The sequence below is a fragment of the Acanthisitta chloris genome, unplaced genomic scaffold, assembly GCF_000695815.1.
Source record: "Acanthisitta chloris isolate BGI_N310 unplaced genomic scaffold, ASM69581v1 scaffold5817, whole genome shotgun sequence".
NCBI lineage: Eukaryota > Metazoa > Chordata > Aves > Passeriformes > Acanthisittidae > Acanthisitta > Acanthisitta chloris.
The window spans coordinates 22,556-45,144 of NW_008683064.1; the positions used below are offsets into that span (position 1 = coordinate 22,556).

At 48.7% G+C, this 22,589-nt stretch overlaps 1 protein-coding gene across 1 annotated transcript in view; it reads right to left on the reverse strand.

Annotated features, from left to right (window-relative positions):
- ADAMTS3 (ADAM metallopeptidase with thrombospondin type 1 motif, 3) overlaps window positions 1–22,583 on the reverse strand; it is a 44,841-nt gene extending 22,258 nt beyond the window's left edge. The window contains exons 1-2 of the mRNA XM_009078764.1: window positions 22,401–22,583; window positions 9,000–9,162 (exon numbers count right to left, since the gene is read on the reverse strand). Of these exons, the coding sequence (XP_009077012.1) occupies window positions 9,000–9,156 (157 nt within the window). The 5' untranslated portion in view covers window positions 9,157–9,162; window positions 22,401–22,583. The remainder of the gene's footprint in view (window positions 1–8,999; window positions 9,163–22,400) is intronic.
- Window positions 22,584–22,589: the final 6 nt, after the last annotated feature.

The following is a 22,589-nucleotide window of genomic DNA, read 5'->3' on the forward strand; positions in this document are numbered from 1 at the left end:
TTCCTTCTTTACACAGGGACAAACATGCTAAATAAGTAGTATTAAAAAGGCTGATCAAGAAAAAGGCATTTGGGGTTTAAAGCCTATCAAATTTCTTTCACTATCAGCACTTCTAAATGAGCCTGGGGACGGGGAGAGAACACATCTGGTGAGATGTTCCCAAGAATGCTGCAGATGTTTCCAAATGGAAGTGGATGGGGTGCCCAGATGGCTTTCATTGTCCCGTTTTTCCAAGGAGCCTGACAAACTTCAGATGTAAAAAAAGAACTATGAATGATGAGTGTGTCTGGCCAGCAAAAATAAAGAGCATGTTTGACAAAGGAGCAAGCGAAGCAGATCTGAGCAGGGCAGAACTTCATCAGCCTCCCTCCAATTAAGCCAGTGGCTAATGAGCCACCACAACACTGTAGTGTGTCACACTGAGCTGTGTGAGCCCTCCAAGATCAGATGCTTTTAACTGATTTATCTGCCCTTGCGTTCCCTGCTAAAGAGAACTCCTAACTCAAGCACGACTACTTTTTCCTCCTTGGAGTAAACGTTCTGGGCATCATCAACTTGGAAGTTTTGAAGTGCTGGAAGTAATGAAAATATACTGTTACTTTTTCTTGGCAGGAAAAACTGCAAACTGATTAAGGGAAAGGGCTTGAAATAAATCAGGAATCAACCCCGTGAAAGCAAGTTGAGAAACACCATCAAAACAGCAAAGCTCAGGCTCCAACGCCTCCGTTTGCACATGCACTTGTGGCCAGTGAGGAGCAGGACATGAGCAGAACCTGGAGACAGGGCAGTGCAGCCTCGAGGCCTGCTCAGGACAGGCTGCTTAAAACAGATACCAAATGCCTTATGTGATTCCTCACTGATGATACTCACTGCTGCTTTTGCCACAGGAAAGCAAGAGATACACCTGGAATTACTCTCAGGCTAGAAGCACCAGCTGAATTTTCCATGTTCAACATGAATTCTAAGATGAGCTTGAGATATTTGCTCTGTGTCGTGAGGAAATATGGAAGATCAGAACTCAGCCTCACCATGGGTTGGCCCTAAGTTCCTTTCTGCCCATAGCAAGTAAAAACAACCCCCACAAGGAATTTTTATCATCAAATCACAGATACTCAAAGCCAAATGAAAATCTACATCCCGAAATGGAAGAAGTAAAAGACACTAATTTGTAGCTGAACACAGTCAGGGAATCCTAAGTGAAGATTAAATGAGTCTGTGGCAGAGCAGCCTGCAATCACCCCTGCTGCTTCGCTCAAGCTGCTGACAGAGCTCCCAGGAACATCCTCAGCAGCTTCTTCCCTTCCCCCAAGTCCTCTCCTCCCAGGCAGGGACACCTTCCACCAGGCTGCTCCAAGCCCCAGCCAACCTGGCCAGGAACAGTTCCAGGGATGGAGCAGCCACAGCTTCTCTGGACAACCTGTGCCAGAGTCTCACCACGCTCACAGGGAAGGATTCCTTCCCAATATCCCATCCAGCCCTGCCCTCTGGCAGGGGGAAGCTCATCCATGCTGCAGACTGCAGAAATTCCCAACCCCACAGGCTTTCAGTGTCTGCTTGCATGGACACACTGCAGAGGGGTCTGAAGGGAAGGGACCAGAGTATGTACTGAATTGGTCAACTATTACAACATTAACCTCCACACGAAAGGGAGGAAACACAGCCAGAGCTTCCAGGCCCAGAGAGTTAACAGCTGCCGAGGGCAGGGACCTGCCCCAGACCTGTCACTGACTCACACTGCTCAGACCTCTGTAATTAATTAACAGACTTACTACTACCTCTTACCTTAATATCACTAACAGACTTGCTGAGGAAAGAAAAGCACAATTACTAATTCTCCTGGAACTACCAGTGAAGAGAACTGGAACCGCAGAGAGAGCAGAGAGTTCCTGGGATGGCCTCGTATCACCTGCTGCTGTTTCCAGAAGCCCCTCAAAAATCTGTTTCTAGTGTGTTTAACCACTTCCCAGCTCGTTTTTTCAGTCCCCAAAAGACTGTAGGTGTTATTACGATTTTGCACATGGTGATCAGTGTATTTACAAGGTTTAACTGTAACTTACAACTAGGTGATGCTGGTTTGTTATTTGAGGGTTACAGAAAGCACTTGATGGGCAAATTGTTCTTCAAGCCTTGTCATCCTGACCTCGTGTTTATGACTGCAATACATTCATTTAACAAAAAAAGGAGAGCACTTGCTACTGTTTGCACATGTACTCACACTCCATCACTCCCTGTCCTCCATGGGGGATGTGAGTGCCTGAATCCAGACTTCTCCAGGTGTCTAGGTCCACTGAGCAGCATCCCATGCAGAAATACAGGAGAAGAAAGAAAATCTTCCTGTTTCTTGGCACCTGATGGACAGAGTCCCTTGCCATGAAGAAGAGGAAGGCCAAAGCTGCTCCCTGCAGGCATGTCACCAACTGTCTGGAGGCAGCAGCCTGCTCGTTACCTGGATGGAGAGGCAGGACCCCAGAGGATGCACCAGAGAGACACCCAAGCTCTTACTCACATCCCTCCTGTGGTGAAGTCCTCAAATTTTTCCAGGGCATGTTTAAAACCAGGCCCTGCCAGTCATGCTGCCAAGGAAGACACACCAAGGTGCCTGGCTAGTCCTAAAGTACAAGCCAGCAAAGCCCTTCATCCCTGCCTGGGTTCCCTTCCCAGCCACAGGGTGTTTGAAGCAAGCTAATCCACTCACCACACCAGGACAAGCCAGCTGCCCTGGGACACCAGTTCCCTCCTTTCCAACTCAAACTGCACACTCAGCCTTGGGTGACTTTTAATAACCTCCAGAACCCTAATTATCTTGCTGATCCTGCCCCATGTTATTGGAGTCCTCTGAGGAATGATTAGGCAAGGCATTCTGGCAAAAAAAAAAAAAAAAATCCCTGTTTTCTTAGCAAACACCAGCTGGGTCATGCTGTTACTCTGTGGTGTTTTACTCTTGCATTTTGGAAAGATTTATGCACTCGTGTAACCCAGAAAGGGATCTGAAGGAACTGGGAGTCCTCTGGGAGCAACATGAACGACGAGGCTGATGTTCTCACGTTAGTCATTTCCGTCGGCGTTCCTGTCAGCTCCAGCTGCCCAATTCTCTGTCAGCCCACATAAGGCCAGGCAGAGGAGGTTAGTCATCATCTGCACCATGTTTTGGAGGGACAGGGGAGGATGCAGTGAGCCCTTGGTGCAGTACAGGTGGTGCAGCAAGAGTTACTGCACAGGAATCCCACCCAGAGGAGGAGCACGGCTCATTCAGAGTGCACCAGATCCATTTTCCCTCTCTGCCATAAACCAGGGATGCCTCCTTCTCATCCAGATATTATCAAAGATATTAAGTTGCCCTTGGTTTGGATTCTTCCCTGTTTCTAATACCTTTCCAAAACACACTGAGCACCAAAGCCATTAAATGCCAGGTGTCTCACAGTGGGGAAAATGCCAAAATGCTAAAATACAGCAGAAACTGCTAAGTTTTAATTCATTTTCCCATCAAAGACACAGATTAAAAACCCAACCACAGGGCACAGACTGATTAAAGAAGGTTCTCTGCTCTCAGTGCTCTCATTTCGGTCCTGAAGTCGAATGATGTGCATGTAAAACACACAAACAAGCCTCAGCCCCCACAAGCTGTGGGAGGATTCACTTCCTCCAGCTCCTGACCTCTAATGCATATAAACTCATCCTGATCAGGCAGCTCTTCTGCTTCCCATTCCCATGTTCTCAGACAGGGACATCCTGGTCCATACATCCCCTTTCACACCACTCCCTTACCCAGCCAAATTCAGAGCCCTTGCAATCACCTCATGTGCATCCTTCTGATCACACTCAGCCAGTTCTCACCCAAGCAAGAGAGCCCAGTCCCACAGGGACCACCTAGAAGCTGGTCCTCACCTTGGCATGCCTTCACCTCTCCCAGGTGACTCCAAACAGGCTCCTTCACATGGGAACAGCTGCTTACAGTACAGTATTGAAAAACCTCTTCTGCCCATTAGCATCACTGTGTGCTCAAAGTCTGCTTCTTCCTATGCAATTTGGGGGAACAGGGAGTTTCTGCTGGAAAACTGCACAATCCTTGGACTGCCCACAAGCTGCATGTACTGCCCTGTCTCCACTCCCTCAGCTTTGCCTTCACGCAGAGTTCTCCATGTTTTACTGCTCTGGCGTTGGGTGCCTGTGGCTGGAACCATGTCTTTAGCCTTGGTTTTATTTAAGAAGCATTTTCCTTTGTTATTGCCAAGAATAGGAGATGATTTGAGCAGATGGATGTCCCTACTCCCATCCTGGGGAGGTAAGCACAACCTCCCAACACAGACAGAGCACATCAGTCACTTCACAGTGCTCTCTGAGCCACTCCTGATCACATTTCTTTCTTACAAAAACCATAAAATGATAAGCTGTTTTTCATCTATGAACTCTGTGTTTCCTTCTACTTCCTAAATACATCCCCCAAGCTCCCTGTGTTTCACACCATGCTCTGCTGTTCCTGGCCTATTTGTTGACTACCTTTTCCTTGATCAAGCATATTATTACCTGAAAAAAACCCAAAACCCAATCTCACAAACCAATGTTCAATTAGGAACTTCAATGAATCCAATTAAGCTTCATTTTTATAGCAGGCTGACTTCAAAGCAGAAGCTCCCACAGCTCTGTGTAAGGGGCAGGGTGTCTTCAGGAAACACCAGTTGTCGCCACCAATACAAGTTACCGATGGCCCTTTCTTGGGGGAATACAACAGAGTTGAAAGAGACTTTGGATTAGATGTCAGGAAGAAATTCCTCCCTGTGAGGTGCTAGGGCACTGGCACAGGTTGCCCAGAGCAGCTGTGACTGCTCCATCCCTGGAAGTGCTCCATGCCAGGCTGGATGGGGCTTGGAGCAACTTGGGCTGGTGAGAGGTGTCCTTGCCCAGGGCAGGGTTGGAATGAGATGAACTTTTAGGTTCCTTCCAACCCAAACCACTCTGTGACTCTGTGATCCTAGAAGAATGCCCAGACTGAAGAGAAGATGTTACACAACGTGGTGGGCTGAGTCTCCACAGAAATCATTTCCTTCTTTCCCATTATTCCCGATGCACAGAACCATGTGGTGGGATGTGCAGTATCCAAAATATCCTCCACCAGAACACAGGTCATGAGAAATTGTGCTGAGAAAGAGCTCAGACACCCTCCAGCATGAGGACGTCCCTAAGAGCCACTAATGTGCCTGGGGAAGTGCTGAGGGAGGTCTCCCAGGCAGGGAATAGTCTTCCCATTCTTCCACCTTCTGTTCCAGGGTTTCATTTCCAGGCAACCAGGAGCAATTCCCAAATCATTTCTTCCTCCTACATGTTTCCCACCTGGGACAAAGACACTTGAAGGCAGTGCCATGGCAACCCCACAGGACACACAAGCACTTGGGTTCTTTGGGGCAAATGAAAATCCTGAAAGGAAGCTGGGAGAGAAAGACTCCTACTCCTGGTTTCCCACTGCTAGGAAGTAATTACAGGAACACTTTCATCTCAAGTGCTCTCTGGGTGAATAGGTTGTCATGTAAAAAATACCACGATGTGAAGAGGAGGATGAAATGGGGAAGCTCTGAGTGCATGACCACAGTGTGGAACCTCAGAGAGCAAGGCTGGATGTCATCATGCTCCCATATGAAAAGCGAGCGCATGGAAAAAGTAGTAAATGGATGAACAGGAGGAAAGATAAATGGAATTCTCTGTGATCAGCTCAAGTAGAATACGATCCAAACCTGTCTCATCATCCCACTGATGTCAGCCTGAGTCTTCCCACCGGACTCGGACCAGGCAACACGAACTGGGTTTGTTTTACCACCCTCCCGAGCCTGGGTCAGTAGGACTCACACAGAAAGCCTCCTGGGTGCAAATCTGATTGTAAATTCTACAGGCCTTTGCTTGCTTCTGTTGTTTCTTGGATGCTTGCACGGAACAAGGTTAATGATCACACTGGTTCTCAGCTTATTAACAACGAGCAGCTTCCTTTCATTCTGCCCAGACAGAATGATATCATTGTTTTACTTCCCAAACTCAGGCTTGTCCTGAGAGCATTTCTCTGCTCCTAAGCACAGAGCTATTTGGTGGGAAAATCCTTGAGATCTGTTTAAATGATGTTTGAACACGACAGCCTCATACATTCTCCTTTTTTTTCCAGCTCTGTCCCGCAGACCCTTCACCCCAACATGGAGTCTCTGATCTTGTTCCTTTTTGCCCTTAGGATAAGCATTTTCTGATGTCACAGAGCTTACTTGGGACTAACACTCAGGAGGTGAATGCTGACCAGGACTACTTGCAGTACTCAGCTCAAATGAGAAGCACAGATGTTCAGTGTCTTTAGGATCAGGACTTAGCTGCCTGGGGAAGTTGAGCTTACACATGTCATCCCGGGGCAATCCGACATGGAAAAGCTGTCAGGAGTCTGTCCTGTGTATTTACACCCATGGAGGACTCCAGAGATGGTCAGGTTCTGTGATACGATTCCCAGACCAAACCCAACCCGATGTTTCAAAACAAACGTCCAGTGTCTCATCCTACTACACTGCAGTGTTTTTGCAATAGCTGGGACTGCCCAGGGGAGGCCTTGGCTTCCAGCCTGCAGAGGAGGAACAGCTTTCTCTGCCTAGAGGAACTAACCTGAGCTCAGCACTCCAGACCAGCAATCAGACACACTCTCAGATGGAGCTCACAGGGACCAGGTAGGATCTGGGGTTTACAAATGATTTTAACATGTAGTGGTCAAGACCTACTGCTTCCCTGCACTGCCTCACTTCAATCAGATCCCAAGGAATACAGCCAAACATGATCCTTTGAACTGGCAGATTACCAGGACATACAGATAGTCAAACCTGTAATGTCTGTCAAAACATGGAACATTATCCATGTTTCCCTTGATATCCCAGAGTGAGAGCAGAGCCATTTTATAAGCATAAGAGAGAGAAAATTGCCCACACTTCCCTGGTATCACCACAAGCCCCAGGTATTCAGGTTCATTTATACACAGGGAACACTATTCACCCCAGAATGACTGAAGAGAGAGGAACAGACAGGCAGTAATTAACGAGGGGATCCTTCCAGGAGCCTCAGGTGGGTGTGCACACACACAGAGAACAATTCCCCACAGGAATGGGGTCGGATTTCCAGTCTGATTTCTGGAGTGTCTCATTGAAGGCATTTCTAAAGAAACCAAGCTCTGCACAAAGCAAATGGAAACCACACACACCTGTGTGTGTGATGCCCTGAAGAGGCCATCCAGATCCATGGACACCACAGGGAGGGAGCAGCACAGGCTGCTGCTTCAGGGTGGCCAGTCTGAACCCACACTGTCCAGTAGCTTGAGGCATCCCAGTATCCTCCCCCCAAAGCCCAGATTCCTGCTTCCCACCCAAGGAACTCACTGAAGCTTCCTCAAAGGGACAGCCATAAAGCAGAGTGGGAAGGAGGAGTGGGTAGATGCTACATGGGTGCTCCCTTCCACGAGAGCCCAGCACATGACCCACCTAATGCTCCCCTGCACTGGGATCATGGCTAAAGCCTTGCTCCTAGGACTGCAGCTTTCTTGACTTAAACTCCTGCGCTCATTCTGTCCAACTGCTTGAGCAATACCCAACCAGTTCCCAACTGTTATAAAACCCTACAGGAATACCAGACATCCTGTCAGACTGAAAGCTCCTTCCGCAGAGCTGAAGTTTTCTCCTTAGACAAGTGACTCCTTGCAGGGAGAACCCAATGCAGCACAGCCCATGGCACACAGCCCTTCCCGGTCGTAAGACGACTTCACTGACAGCAACGTTAAGTGCTTTTTTATCTTAATGACTGTTTGATTGAGTCATCTGTCATCTGTTACTGAGCACTTGGATTCCTCTCTGTGCTGGCTGAGCTCCCAAGCCACCAGCAGACCACGCTCTGCCTCTGGCTCAGGGACCGTGGGTGGGAGCAGGGGCAGAGAGGAATGGAGAAGGTTTTCCTGCATCTACATGCAGCTCCTAACTCAACCACTGCAAACACTGCCTCAGGCTGCAAGGCTTGGGCAGCTTGATTTAACCTTAATCATGGAATTGCCTAGGTTGGAAAAGCTCTCCAAGATCAATGAGTCCAACCGTTCCCCCAGCACTGCTGAGGTCACCACTAACCGTGTCCCCAAGTCTCACATCTACCTGTCTGTTAAATCCCTCCAGGGGTGGTGACTCTTAACCTTGCCCTGGGCAGCTGTGCCAGGGCTGGAAAACTCTTTCCATGAAGAAATCTTTCCTAATATCCAATCTCAACCTCCCCTGGCACAACCTGAGGCCGTTTCCTCCTGACCTGTCACTTGTTACCTGTGAGAAGAGACTGAATTCCACCTGGCTACACCCTCCATTCAGAGAGTTTTGACCTCCTTTCAGAGCAGGTCTCCCCTGAACCTCCTCTTCTCCAGGCTAACCCTCACCAGACACACGGAACAACCTTACCGGGGTACCGAAAGCCAAATGCCTCTGGTTCTGTGTGTTGTAGCTGTTCTTTCATTTCCCAAAACCTTTCAAGCTTGAGGAACATGTGAACATAACGTACAAAGAGGAATTTCAGAAGCTGAGAGATGCTGAAAAAAGGCAGAGCACTGGAAGGGAGCAGAGCTGCTCTTTCATCCTCAGCCCAGAGCCTCAAATGCTTCCACCTTCACTATGCAACACATTGGCTTGCAAGGGTTTGTGGAGTATTAAAACATACAAGCACATGGATTAAACTAAATGATAATTACTCTCAGACATGATAATTATTCTCAGATGGACCAACCACATTATCTTCAAGGCAGGGGGGAACCCTTGGATGTGACAAAATGTATCTGATCAACACAACCACATTAATTGCTACCAGTAGGAGGAGGAAAACAGTGAATTGGCACCATTTTGCTGCTACTCAGAAAGAAACAGAACCCACACTTTAAGCTGGAGCTGTAGAGCCTCTTCCAATAGCTTCCATAGACTGGAGTCACCTGGAATAGACCTGCAAATAACGAGCACAGGGTACTGTACCTCCTGTGTGGACATCAGGGAGCACGTCGGTGGGAGGCTGTGCTACCGCCGACCGCCGGTACACCATGTGGCTGTGGATTCTTCCCTTCTCCTCTTCCATCTGCTTTCCCCTTTCCAAGGGCTCAATGAAGTACTCATCCTCATCGGTTCTTATCATTCCAGCCTGGTGAGGGAGGGAGAAAGTATGTCCACATGTCAGTGGAGAGCCTGAAGCCCTGGCCTGAGGCTCTACAAACAAGAGGGGTGAAGCAGAAACTGCCCGGAACAGTAACCCATAGATGTTCTCCCTTCCACCCCCCAAATTTCACAACAGAAAGAGCTTGAAATTTTCCACAGGAATGGAGACAGAGGGGCAGAAGCAGGGATTGCATTTCCAAGTGAATCTTCCCTGTCAGCTCCAGTGCCAACCCAGCATTTCCTGCCCCTGGCCGGCGAGCCGCACGCGCAGGTGCTCGGAGCACGTATGCCTCCAGGCTGCCTTGGAGCAAGGGCCGTGGTGGATTTTCAAGGAAGAAGTATGTAGTGGAAATTTTTTTCCTTTTCCACAAAAGCACATTGATGGAGCAATCCAGGAAAGCTCAGTCTGCAATCTTGGAATGCTATTAATTTTACTGCTTTTTTTTCTTCTCAATTAGCAGCGCTCCAAAATTTCCACGGGCTGAGGAAGGCAGGTTGGAATCTGTGCTGAGCTCTCCAGGGCTGTCCTCGGGGCTCTGTGGAAAGGGGAAGACAACAGGACCACCACAATCCCAAAGCAGCCCCTGGGGCACAGAGGCTGGAATAAACCTGCCTGTTCCCAGCGCCATCTCAACCCTGAGACTCAGGGAAGTGGATTCACTTCTTGTTTTCCTACAGACTTGGTTATCCCACGGGAGAACCCAAACCCAGCATATCCAAGGTGCAGTCAGCACCCTATGTGCACCCACCTTTCTTCCCAATACCTGTATTTGTCTTTGAATGACATCTGAGCACTAACACACTTAACCCCACAGATCTTCCCACCCTCCTCAACCCTGGAGCAATGGTGCAGAGCAAACCGAGGGAAAACTTTTCCAAGGAATTAGAATGATGCAGGAGCAAGTCCTGCCTGAGCTCATAAAAAAAGGTAACTGGGAGCAAAGCCAAACCCAGTCTGGCACAGGCAGCCCACCTAGGAGGGCTTCCCAGAGGACACCAAGCCTCACATCCTTTACTGGACAATCCATGGATAAAGTGAAACCTGGAAAAATACACATAGCTGTGGGGTTTTTTCACATGCAAAAGACACAGAGAATAAGGGAATTAGAAACAACCTAAAGCCTTGAGAACATAACCTACAAGGGCAGGTTAAACTAAGGAATCACTTCCTGAGCCAAAACCAACAGTATTTAAGGGGGAACATGACTCCCTATAAATATGCATGGAAAAGAGGAAAGAGCCCTTCATTCAGGGAGCACAAGGGAGAGCTGTGGAGTGACCATTAATGGACACATTTAACTCCAGCATTAAACATTAGGGGTGGGATTTCCACAAGTATTTTAGGAAGTCAAACGCCCCATTCCCAGTGGTTTGCAGCGAGGGAGAGGCAGCTAATTCCCAGGGGAGCTTTGGGAAGGCCACCCTGGGATGCCAGGAAGTGAAAGGGTTTGTTCAGCACAGTCACACTGCTGGCCATTATCAGGTGCTGCTAAAAGTGGCCCCTGAGTGTTGGTGGAGAGCAGGAAAGGCTTTGGGTTGTTCCACCCATCCTACCTGACACCTCGTGGGCAATACCACGAGGTCAGAGGATGCTCCCACCTTCTGCTGCCAGACTGCATCCCAAACTCTGCTGGAATCTGTTTTAGAAACTTCATGGTTTTGTAAGACACAGACCCTCCCACAGAGAAGGGAACGCTATAAATTATGTTTTCAAACTGCCCTTTGTACTACAGAGAAATAGATTTCAGAGCACTGATGTGATCCTGTGGGGAACTGAGGTGCTAATTAGCAGCTGCTTCTCCTCAGCAGCTCTGAACAGTGTGAGAACGGAACTGCAAAGCTGCTTTAAGCAAATCAGCAACACAGTATGGAAATATTTGCCAATGTCATTCTTTCCTTGGAAACTCAAGATCCACAGGGCTTGACTGCATCCCCCCGAAAGAGAACATTCATCTGTATGGCAGGCACAGGAGATGTGCACACCCTCCTGTCACACACAGCAACCTGGGGACTCCACGCTCTGTGTCTTCAGTGGGAAGAGACAAAACAGGGGAGATTAAAAGCTTTAAACAACTCAAGCTTAGCATCATGTTGAAGACTCTCCAATTGTCCCCAGGCTGTCAGCAATGGGGGAGCAGACTAATGAGCAGGCTGGAGGACACTCTGTATGAGGCTGGGCTGCAGTGGCCACCCTTGGAAAAAAGGAGCAAGCAAAATATCAGCAATAAGCACAGGGATTCAGGGATGCCAAAATCCCCTTCCCCCTAGAAGGAGGTTCCAACTTGGGACCCTTCAGTCACACACGGGTGCAAATATGGAGTACTAAAGCTGTGCTGTTGGACTCTGCCTCAGAGGGAAGCAGGAGAAGATCACAGCTCTCACCAGAGCACACATGAAACAGGCATGTGTGGAAGAGCCAGGGGGTCACTCTCCAGTCCAAGGGCACTGATGGATGCAGTGGGAAAAGGGAAAACTGTGCCTTGTTTCAAGGGAGAGACTATGCTCAGGAGGATGAACCTGCCTGCTTTGAAGAACAAGATCCAAGTGCAATGACTGCAGCAACACAGGAAAACACAGTGACAGATTCTGCACCATGAGACTTCCAGAACCTGGACAGTTCTCCAAATCTTTAGAATCATGGAACGGTTGGGTTGGCAGGACCTTAATGATCATGCAGTTCCATCCCACTTCCATGGGCAGGGACACCTCCCACCAGCCCAGGCTGCTCCAAGCCCCATCCAACCTGGCTTGGAACACTCCCAGGGATGGAGCAGCCACAGCTTCTCTGGGCAACCTGTGCCAGTGCCTCAGCACCCCACAGAGAAGAATTTCTTCTTAGTATCTAATCCAAACCTTCCCTCCTTCAGCTTCAGACCACTGCAACTAAATTTCCACTGCATGGAAATTAAATGAACCAACCACCCCACACACCTCAACAACAAAATGTGGAAATAAGTATCTGGAATCTATTGAAATACCAGCAATATCCCAAGTGTCAGACTCAGGACATCTCAGTCTGTCCTCACTCTGGGCCACACATCAACTGCTCAGTGAAATCTCCACACGTGGACAGTTCAATTCAGGAAGTTCCTTGTGACAACCCATTTCATTTCAGCAGCATCATCTCTGATTTCCACTGACACAGGACCACAGCAAAGGCCTCAGCAGTCAACCAACACAAGTCTCTACCTGCCAGAAAACTCCTCCTTCTCACCATTCTATTCATGGGACCAGAAATCACTTCCAGGGTTTTCTCCCCACTCCTTATCCCTCCCTTCTCCCCGCTGGACAATCGCAGGTGGCTGACAGCCCCGTGCTGCCCCTGCCTCAATAGAAGCCCTATTGAACAGCATCAAGAGCTCTGTGTTCCCTGGGTTTAATATCCCAGCCCGGGTGAGCAGACACTGCTTCCTGCCAAGACAAACACCTGGGAGCTGGAATGGGGAGGGGGCAGATCCTAGAGCCAGCCCTGCAGTCTCAACTCCTCCAGGAGTGGATAGAAACATGCTTTTATATGAGGTGCTGCCTGGCCTGAAAACACAGATTCAGCCCCCAAACACTGCCACCTTTCACCCTCTCTGTTGGCTTAAGGTGGGCTCAGCCCGGTGACTGTGCGAGACCTGCGTCACACCTGCCCCTGCTCCGCTCCTCAAGCCAGAGCCAAAGAGCTCTGGAGTCAGGCTGAACACTGGGGGATTTATCAGAACACAAATAGGAGCCAAGAGGGATCCTTTGCCCACGGCACATTTCCCTCTCCCTGACTCTCCCAAACTCAGCCACACTGGGTGGACATTGAGTTTCTGCAGCTCCAGGGTTACACCTTCAGTTCCCTGGGTGGATGTTACAGGATCCATGTTTTGCCCAGAACCAACTGATTCTCTGGGCTTCTTGTTCAAAACTACTCTAGAAGCTCCTGAAGCTGCTGAGTTTGCCCATGATGTCCCTCTTCAGTTCAGGCCAGTGCCTCACCACCCTCACAGGGAAGAATTCCTTCCCAATCCCCCATCCCCCCTGCCCTCTGGCAGTGGGAAGCCATTCCCTGTGTCCTGGCACTCCAGGGCCCTGTCCCAAGTCCCTCACTGCTCACAGGGACCCAGGCCCTGCCGTGCTCTGGCTGCCAGGGAGGGGGAAGGCATCCTTCCCTTCCTCCACATCTTCTGCATGCTGAAGTATTTATGGCCTGGACATATTTGGCATCTAAAGAAATGCTACACGTTAAGAGGAATGCTGGAAAGAAGGAATATGGCAATGCTCTGCACAGCTTGCAGAAACAGATGTTACTGATCCAGTTGCTTGGTGCCTACAGAGGTTTGCAGCTGGAATTCCTCCTCCCCCATGGATGGGCCTGCAGTCCTCACGGGGGTGTCCAGGGCTTGGGGCAGACACCATGGTTTGGGGTGAAACATCCCCAACTTGTTGACCTTCCAGCCCCAGCAACCTCGGAGTGATTTCCAGAGGAGCGAGCAGGAGCTCCACAGTTTATATGTCCTCCCTGGAAGATGAGTGTGGTACAAAGTCCATGTTGTATCACACCTTTTACCCTGGCAAGGCACCTCAGGCTCCTGAACCATTTTAGGCTCCATTCCTGAAGGCTGTTGAGCACAAGAGTGCTAAGATTTCTCCTATTAAGTGTGTGCCAAGAGTGAGACTGCATTTCTTGAACAACATTACACCCATTTTGGAGACAAATGAAACACTCAAAAAGGAGTCCTGGCCCTCACAGCTAGCTGAAGCCTTCACACACCATGTGTTAGAACCATCTAACACCAGATTTTTAAATCAAACCAGAAATCTTCTGCAGCTATGAAGAAAAATCTCATTTGTTCACTGAATACCAAGAAGAAAATTCAGAAACAGGATGGAAACAGAGGAATGTTTAATATCCTCTTCCAAACCACAGGCACAATTTAGGAAGCAGCAGCTAAGACACACTCAGACTAAAACACTGAATATCATCTGCCCAGAGGAACTGAAGCCTCTCAGACACTAATGGATGCATTGCTTTAGGGAGCAAAAGGCACTTGGAAGAGACACCGAACTAGCCAAAATGCTGCTGAATTTGCACACAAGAGAAGAAAACAGCAACATCTTACTGGCTCACTGTGCTGGGCTGAAATGAGGCTTTTTAACCTCCTCTATAATCCATAAGAAAACTCCTTTATGCTGAAATTTGGGTTTGATCCAAATGTTGGGGGTTTTTTTCCTCCCTTGCAGAAAGTCTAAGAAAACTCCATGGAAGCCCTTAAGAGGTATATGAAAGCAGAGAGGAAAAAAAACAAACTCGGGTTTTATGTGGAAAAATATGTCTCTCTTTTTTGTTCTTGGAAAACCTGCCTGGGTTGGAGGGGAACTGGCAGGCCACGAGCCTTGTCCTTAAAGCAGGAACTGTGGGTTTAAAATATCACTTATTAAAAAGGGAAAAGTATGCATGGAACATGCTCAGAGCAGGCAGGCACCTCCCTGGGCCCAGTGCATCCCTGTAGGAATAATCACTGAACACAAGGTTTGCCCCTGTGGCCACTGCAGCTTGCAGAGGGACCACCGCACGCTGAGATGGGACAGGAGGTGGCAAGGGATTTGCAGGCTGCCAGTTCTGCAGCAAACCTGCTGTTTTCCAGGCTCCTGGAGTCATGGGATCACACCAGTCATGGATTCCCCTGAAAGGTAGAGGGGAAAACAAAACCAGAGGGAATCTGACAGCCTTCAAAGAAGGGAAAAGGAAAACTTCAGGTGCTGAATACTCCAAAACTATGAATGAAATGATGCCAAAATATGAAGATCTGATGCTCTGGAGGTCAGCAGCACCATGGCTGTTGTGGCACAGCAAAGAAACACTGATTTATCTGCTGCCTGTGCACAGTAGTCATGAATGACACCACAGCATCACTGCTCTTCCAAGGGAACAGCAAATTCAGTCCAAACTACCTGTGAAGAGTCATCTCCTCAGACAGAAGTCAGAGAAGAAGAGGCAACTGATGTAGTTTCCTCTGAGTTAAAAACACTCTGTGGACCATGAGCTAGTAAGCACCAAAGCCACTAAGAGTTACAACAAACTCATCATTTTACATTGATTCTGCATCTTTGGGCAAAAAAAAGCCCCATGGTAAAATCTCTCAGAGGTAAAGGGAAAGAAGTTTTGCATATTTGGTCAGGTATAACCCAGGAAAGCCAGATACCAGTTGGACCTGTATGAGGTTGGGAAGTTAATTTACTGCTGCATGATCGTCATTTATCAAAGTTCTCAGCCAAGACAAAGACAAACTCAGTGAAAACTACATATCCATTTAAAATCAAAGGGAAAGCAAAGATTCTTTTAGCAGGAACAACAGTGCTGCAGCTTTATCCACCACTTCAAGAACCTCCTGAGGAAACACCAGGGCAGGAGATGGAAACAACTGACCCTTCTTTCCATGACTCCTTAAGAGCATGATCACGGAATCACAGGATATTCAGAGCTGGAAGGGACCCACGAGGATCATCAAGTCCAACTCTTGGCCCTGCACAGGACATTCCCTAGAGTCACACCATGTGCCTGAGAGCACTGCCCAAAGGGATGGCCAAAGTGATGGCCAGAGGTGCAGTGTGACCCTCCAAAAGAAGGGAAGAACAGGTAAGGAAGACAAACCCGTTTCCCCACGACCCTGCACTGCATTTTCTGCCCAGTGCTGCTCCCTGCCCCTCTGCAAACCTCAGACCATGTGGCTCAGAGGCCAAATTCCAGCCCCAAGTACCCAGAGCTGGGTAAACAGGGAACATCAAAAAAGCCATTGCTGAATATGGGCTGTGTGCCTCCACCCTGCCAGAGGCACTTCAGGCTCCACCATCAATGAGAACTTTGAGAGGGCCTACAAGGACTAAGCCTGGAGCACATTTGACTATTTCAGCATCTGTTTACCTTCTTGCCCTGAGACACTTTCCCACAGGTGATGTGTGAGGCAGGACATGAATGAGAGCCCAGTCCATGCTCTGCGTGTGCTATCAAGGGTCCACACAGGCCATACAATCTGGGGTTTATTAACAGCTACAGAAGAGATCTCCAGCACAGCACCCAGTTTGCTAGACCATTTTTAACCCTATACTGACCCCTAACAGCAATTCCAGCTCCTAAATATATTGCTTAAAAGCTCCCTTTTAATGACCACAAACCACTAGTTTGGTGTAAAGAATGATTTCTCCACGTCAGAAATAAAGCATAAATAAAAATCTGAAGCCATGGCAACCAAAGCTGAGACATTTCAGCTTCATGAGTCTCCATGCAGACCCTCTCCAGCTGCTTGTTCCTAAACCTCTTCCCAGAGAAGATGTTCTCTCACCTCCACCTCAGTCACACCAGACTGCCAAGTGTCTTAATTAACCTCCAATGATTCTCTCCAATCTAAAAAGCCAGAAAAAGAGACTAATAACAGTGCTAGGCTTCATTCCTGAAGTGTGTAACTTTGACCCTAGGATTGCAAACCACATTTTCATGATACAAACCCTCACAAGTCTCAAACATCCCTTTGAGCTCTTAAGGGCCCAGAGTGCAGTTTCCAAGGCCCAAAGTCTTTGTTTGAAGGTCCGAAAACTCAGGTTTAGAGGCCCAAACCTTACTTATATGCCCAAAGGCTGATTTTGTGGCCCAAGACCTCACTTAACAGACATAATTACTATTTATGTGAACCTCTAAACAAAGCACCATCCCTTAAAACACCTCTCTCCAGGGTCCCACTGCCCAGGTGCACTCAGACCTGCTCCACCTGGCTAACCATGTGGAAAACTCCAGAAATACATTAATCTTCGCATGGATGTGCTGTTAAGTAAAACAAACCTCATTTCTCCATCAAAAATAAGTAAAAACACTATTAAAACAAACAGATTTTTCCAAGTTGGCTGCTATTAAGTGAGCAGAAAAGGAGTTTTTCCTCCCTTTTGGTCCTGATCAAGCATCACTTGTACCATGACATGCATGAAAATGGAATGCAAAGCATTTACTCTTTGGGCAGTTTATACAGGAGACCCTTGAAAATGGATTTTAAGAGCTCATGCAGTGCTGTGTACAGACACCTCAACTGATCCCAAAGTCCCCAGAGCAGCAGGGATGGATACAGACCCTGGCTGGGGCCCTGGAGGATCCATGCAGGCTCCAGCAGCCTGGGCTTTGTTGGGAATCACGAGCCCTGGGTTTAAGCAGGGAATTACTGTAATCAAAGCAATGAGGGGGAAAGCTGAGTTACTTCAAAGGTAGCTGCAAATCCCTCGCCGGGGTCTGCTCCTGGTGCCTGCTCTGGCCTTTGCCTTCTCCCCCTGAGAAATCATGCCTGGGGAAGGCTATTGGAGAGGGGAGGAAACACAGTTCTCACATATCCCCATGCTTTTGTGCTCCAGTTGGAGAATACACAACATCTTTTTCTATTTGGAATACCTGTTATCCAAACCCACTGCATATTTCTGTGCTATGAGAGGTATTTTGTGCAGCTTCTTATATTTTGACCCACTTGGCCTACATCAAGTCTACACAGGACTGCTTGTGTATCCATACATTTTTCCCTTGGAACAAAGGGAGCTGCAGCCTGCAGGAAAATGAGCGTTTCAGGGCAGTACTTAGTGATTTGATCAGCCTTGAAGAGGGAAAGCATACAACCACGGGGGAGCCCTGAGCATCACCCTGTTTACTACTTCCTACTACTGGCTGTAAGTGAGAATGGGAGAAACACAAGGCAGGAGCAGACACGAGGTAAATCTACCATTAGCCCAAATCCAACACTGTTACAACAACTTATAAAAACAAACCAAAGGAAATAAAAGAGCTTGAGGAACCATCTGCATCAACTTCAGTTATACTCTGTAAGTAAGGGTGAAGTGCCCATTTGCTTTGAGTGACAATTCCAAGGAGAAGCAAACCAGACATACAAAATAATGTCTCTGTTTTTTCACAGTATACTGACACTCGCCCTCAATCCCCAACCCACCCTTCCCAATCACTGCTCCTCCCCTCCATGTTCTACTCAACGATCCCAAAGTCCTGACTCAGCGACAGCACTACATTTTTCCAAGTTTGGAGCTCCTGAACTTTGAGAAATCCTCTTTGCTGCAGATGACTAGGGCTGAAGAGTGTGTATTAGCCTCTGGGAAGTGCTCACAGTGGAGTGGTGACAGGGCTGAAGCCAAAGCCCAAGGGCTGCTCTGTGAGAGGGGGAGGCCAGGCCAGGGCACCAGCAGGGTCTGTGTGCCCAGGGCAGCTGCAGCCCATCAGCCTCAGCTCGTAAGTCCTGCCAAGTCCAGCCAGGGATGAGAGCAGGCAGGGCAGGTCACAGGAGTTCAGGGCAAGGAGGGAATTACTGTGGGAAGAGCACAGTAGGGCAGGGGAGCACAGTCATCAGTGTTAAATCAGCCAAAAGCACTGCTGCCACCTGCCAGAGCAGCACACGCCTGGGGCTGCTTCCATCTCCCTGGAGTTTGTTCTGCCTTCCTGGGCTTTGCCCTCCTGGATCACCAGACATCCACTCAGCCACAGCCCCCAGCCTGGACTGAGAGAGACCCTGCAGGCCTGACAATCCCAATCCCAAACCCAGCAAGAGTTTCCTGTGCACTACACCACCAGATGCTCAGCAGCAGTTCAGGTGTTGGTCTCCAACACCCTAGGATAAACACTAGCAGCTCCCAGAAAGCTGTTTCTCCATTTAGGAACTCTGCCTTGCCAGCTTGGGGGAAATCACACTTACCTTAGTACCAACACAGGAACATGAAATAAGCCTTTGTGCTTCAGTCCTGATAGGAGAGTGGTGACAAAAAGAATTTGAAACAAATCAAGATGTCCTGACACTCCTCAGATCCCACCAGCCTGAAGTCCAGCAGAGTTTTAAAGCTCTTCCTGAACCAAGGTTAAAGCCTGTGCAAGTATCCCTAGCCAGAGATACTCCAGCCTGTACTCCCAACAGATCTGCCAAAGCTGGGAACGTGCACACACACATTTCTTCACGTCTCCATATCCTTAGGAACAAAGGATGGCAATAAGCAAGTGAGGAATAATCTGTCACAAATGACAGATTTCAGAAGATTTGGTGCTTTTTTATTCCTGACAGTGGGTTTGTCTTCCAGGGTTTCCCTGCTCTGGCAGCTCAGCACTGCAAGGCAGGCAGGGGATACTCCACTGCTAACAGTGGCACCTCCCAGTGAGGGTACACAGCCCTGGGCTTGCAGGCCATGGAATTCCAGCAAACAAACAAACAAAAAAAACCCCAAATAATTTCCAATAAACAGAAAGTCCCATTTTTCTTGCCACCAGAGATTACAGGTTCAGAGACCAAAGGACCTTTCATTTAAAACGAAGAAAAGGCATTGAGAAACTGAGGCAGTTCTGTCTACAGCACAAGGCAGGAAGGAGGTTAAAACATGGGGATTTCTAGTTTCTAGGCTTGCTGCCTTCTCTTCTTTGACAGCCTGAACCATCTGCAGAGGGTTTTTGAGGGTGGCACCTTCCACAGCTCACACACCATTGCAGCAGCATGACCAACCTGTGCCAAGTGTCACCTCCAAACCTGTGCTGAAGCTGGTTCCACCTCCTGGAACACCCTGCAGCTATCGTCCCACTTTTCCAACCATCTGCTCCTCAAGATGCAAAGCAGCAACTCCTAAACAACAAACTGCAAGGTCAGAGAAACTTTGGGAAGTTCTGAGTCGTTAAGTCACTAAACCTCCTGGAGCATCCTGGTATCTCAGCAGAGGAACCTTCCCCATCAGTCAGACACAAGAACACTGTCTGGGAGCAGGGACAAGTAGTTACCTCAGCCGCAAGTTCGGCTGCAACTTTAGAAACTCCCTAAGTATTCTGACAATAAATATTGCCATTTTGCCCAACCAGCAGCAGAAACATCCAGCAGAAACCTGTGGAAGCACCGTGTTCCTGACCCTCCATGACTAACGCAGTGCTCCTCTGTCCTGACAAGTGCAGGCACACCCGTGTGGGGTTTGGACATAAACAGAGCTATTTCCAAGGGACATTAAGCAGATGTGAAGATAGGAATTTGCAAAACTGACAGCACACAGACAACTTCCACTGCAAAAGTAGATATGCAAACTATTTCAGAACAAGAGAGTCCAAATAGTTTGGGTTTAACATGGTAGTTTAAGGAAGAGACAATGGGCAAATGCTAATTATTCCATACATTTACAACCAAGCAATCAAAATTTAACATCCAGGTGCTCTTTTTCTGTTACTTATGGCATCAAACTTCTAAGTGCGAATCGCTACCCCAGTGATTCCCTTCTCTTTGCCCCAGGAGCTCAGAACTCAGCTGGCTGCTCTGGAGAGTGTCTGAATTCCTCTGAGTCCAAAATAAATCTTCCCAACACACACATATGGCCCTAGGATTGCTCACTCTTGTTCCAGTTTCTGTTAAGCCCTGTTATCCCACTCTTCAGCTCTTCAGGATACACTGAGGATCAGATATTCTAGCTGGACTGAGAGACGTGTCGTACAGCAACAGAGGCCTGGAATGGTAACTGCAAGTTCCTTCTGCTACCCTTGGAGATGCCAGGAGGAAAAACATGAAATAAATCTTCAGGATTATTTACTTATTTCACACTCAGATGATTAGAGCTCCAAAAGGCTGTTACAAATGCTTGGGTCAAGATGAACAAAGACAAGAGTGACTCAGGAGCATCTACCCACTCCACTCCTCAAAGAAAAAGCCCATGTTCTCCTAGTTCAGTCCCCAAAACCATGGAAAGCACAGCAGCTTTTCCTGGGTGCTATGGCAAAAGAAGGAACAGTAGCCCAGGTGGCTCCAAGTTCCATCCAACCTGGCCTGGAGCACTTCCAGGGATGGAGCAGCCACAGCTTCTCTGGGCAACCTGTGCCAGTGCCTCAGCACCTCACAGGGAAGGATTCCTTCCCAACATCCCATCTAGCCCTGCCCCCTGGCAGTGGGAAGCCATTCCCCCTCCAACAAGTCCCTCTCTGGCTCCGTTTCAGCTGGCTGAACACAGAGCTGGAGCAGCTTGCCAGCCACATGGCAATCTCTGCTGTGCTTCTTAATCTCATTCCATTTAATCCAATTTCTTGTCTTCACGTGCTGTCTCAACACAACAACTTCATTCAGGACTACTGCTAAAACCCAGCTCCCAGCCCCAGGGTCTCGATTCAGCAGGCCTCCACGGAAAACGTCCTCTAGCCAGGCAGCTGTCTGCTTGGCCTTTGTAAACAGTACACTGGTAACAGATTCTCCTAAAACAACCCACCAAAATATCCCAAAACACACCCAACTGACATTAGTGATCACCTCTGAGGCAATCACCACCAGGATTTCCCTCCTGTAAGGAAGGGAAGTGGAGAAGTTGTGGCCTGAATGGGGATTTAGAGACATTTCTGCAGTTCCTCACACAGTGACTATGGCACGCTCCGAGGTGGGAGCTCTCCTAGCCAGGATTCATGGCAAAATGGAATCAAATCACCACCATGTGGCACGTGGTGGGGAGAGGGAAGCCCATTTCCAAGAAGGGAAACTTGTTGCAGGCTTCTTCCTGATTCCTGCCCCAAAGAGCAGGAGGGTAACCACGACACGAATCTCCCTGGATGCTGCAGGTGAGTTCCAGCACTGCTGCTGTGCCTTGTGGAGCACAAGGGGAGTGTTTGACTGAACTAATGGATGGGATGTGGGCTCCAGATCTGCCCAACCTTTCACTCTGGGATCTGTGCATCTGCTGAGCCACCACCAAATCCCCCCTGTGCCCAACCAGCACAGCAAGGTCAGCTGGGAGCAAACCCTGTACAGATGTGAACTGCTCGATTCCCACATCACACCTCCCGATGAGACAAAACTGCATCTAAGGGAACAAACAGCGTGGCACTTTATAAATAAACCCTTTAACACCTGAAGCTGCTATTCCTGGACTATGATTTAGCAGCCTATGACTTTGCTGCCTGAGCAGCACATGCTGACGACTAGAATGCCAAATCCTGCATTCAGTCACCTTTTGAGTTTGAAAATGTCCTCATTAGTAATTTTCCTGTCTGTAACACCTCACGCAAGCAAAAACGAAACCCAACGAGAGAGGTTAGCTTTGCCTCTCCCACACCTGTGACATGAAGGGCTTTGCTCACCACCCTCAGAGGAAAGCAGCAGGACTGTCCACATCAGTACTTTCTATGGGATTTAAGAAACTAAGCTGTGTGAGCGACATCATTAGCGAAGCGCAGCCAGAAGCAAGGAAAGCCGTGCACAGGGCGGTGAGCCCCTGCCTTACCAGACCGTCACAGTTGCTGATGGCCACGGCGGCGCCAGGGATGTCCGTGACGTCCCCCACGTAGGCACAGTTGGTCCACAGGGGCTCTCGCCTCCACGGCCGCTCCGCGGCGGCTCCGGCCCGACTCCCGTTAGCACTCCCAGCTCCCACAGAGTCCTCGTGCCACTCCACCACGGCCCGCGGCGCCAG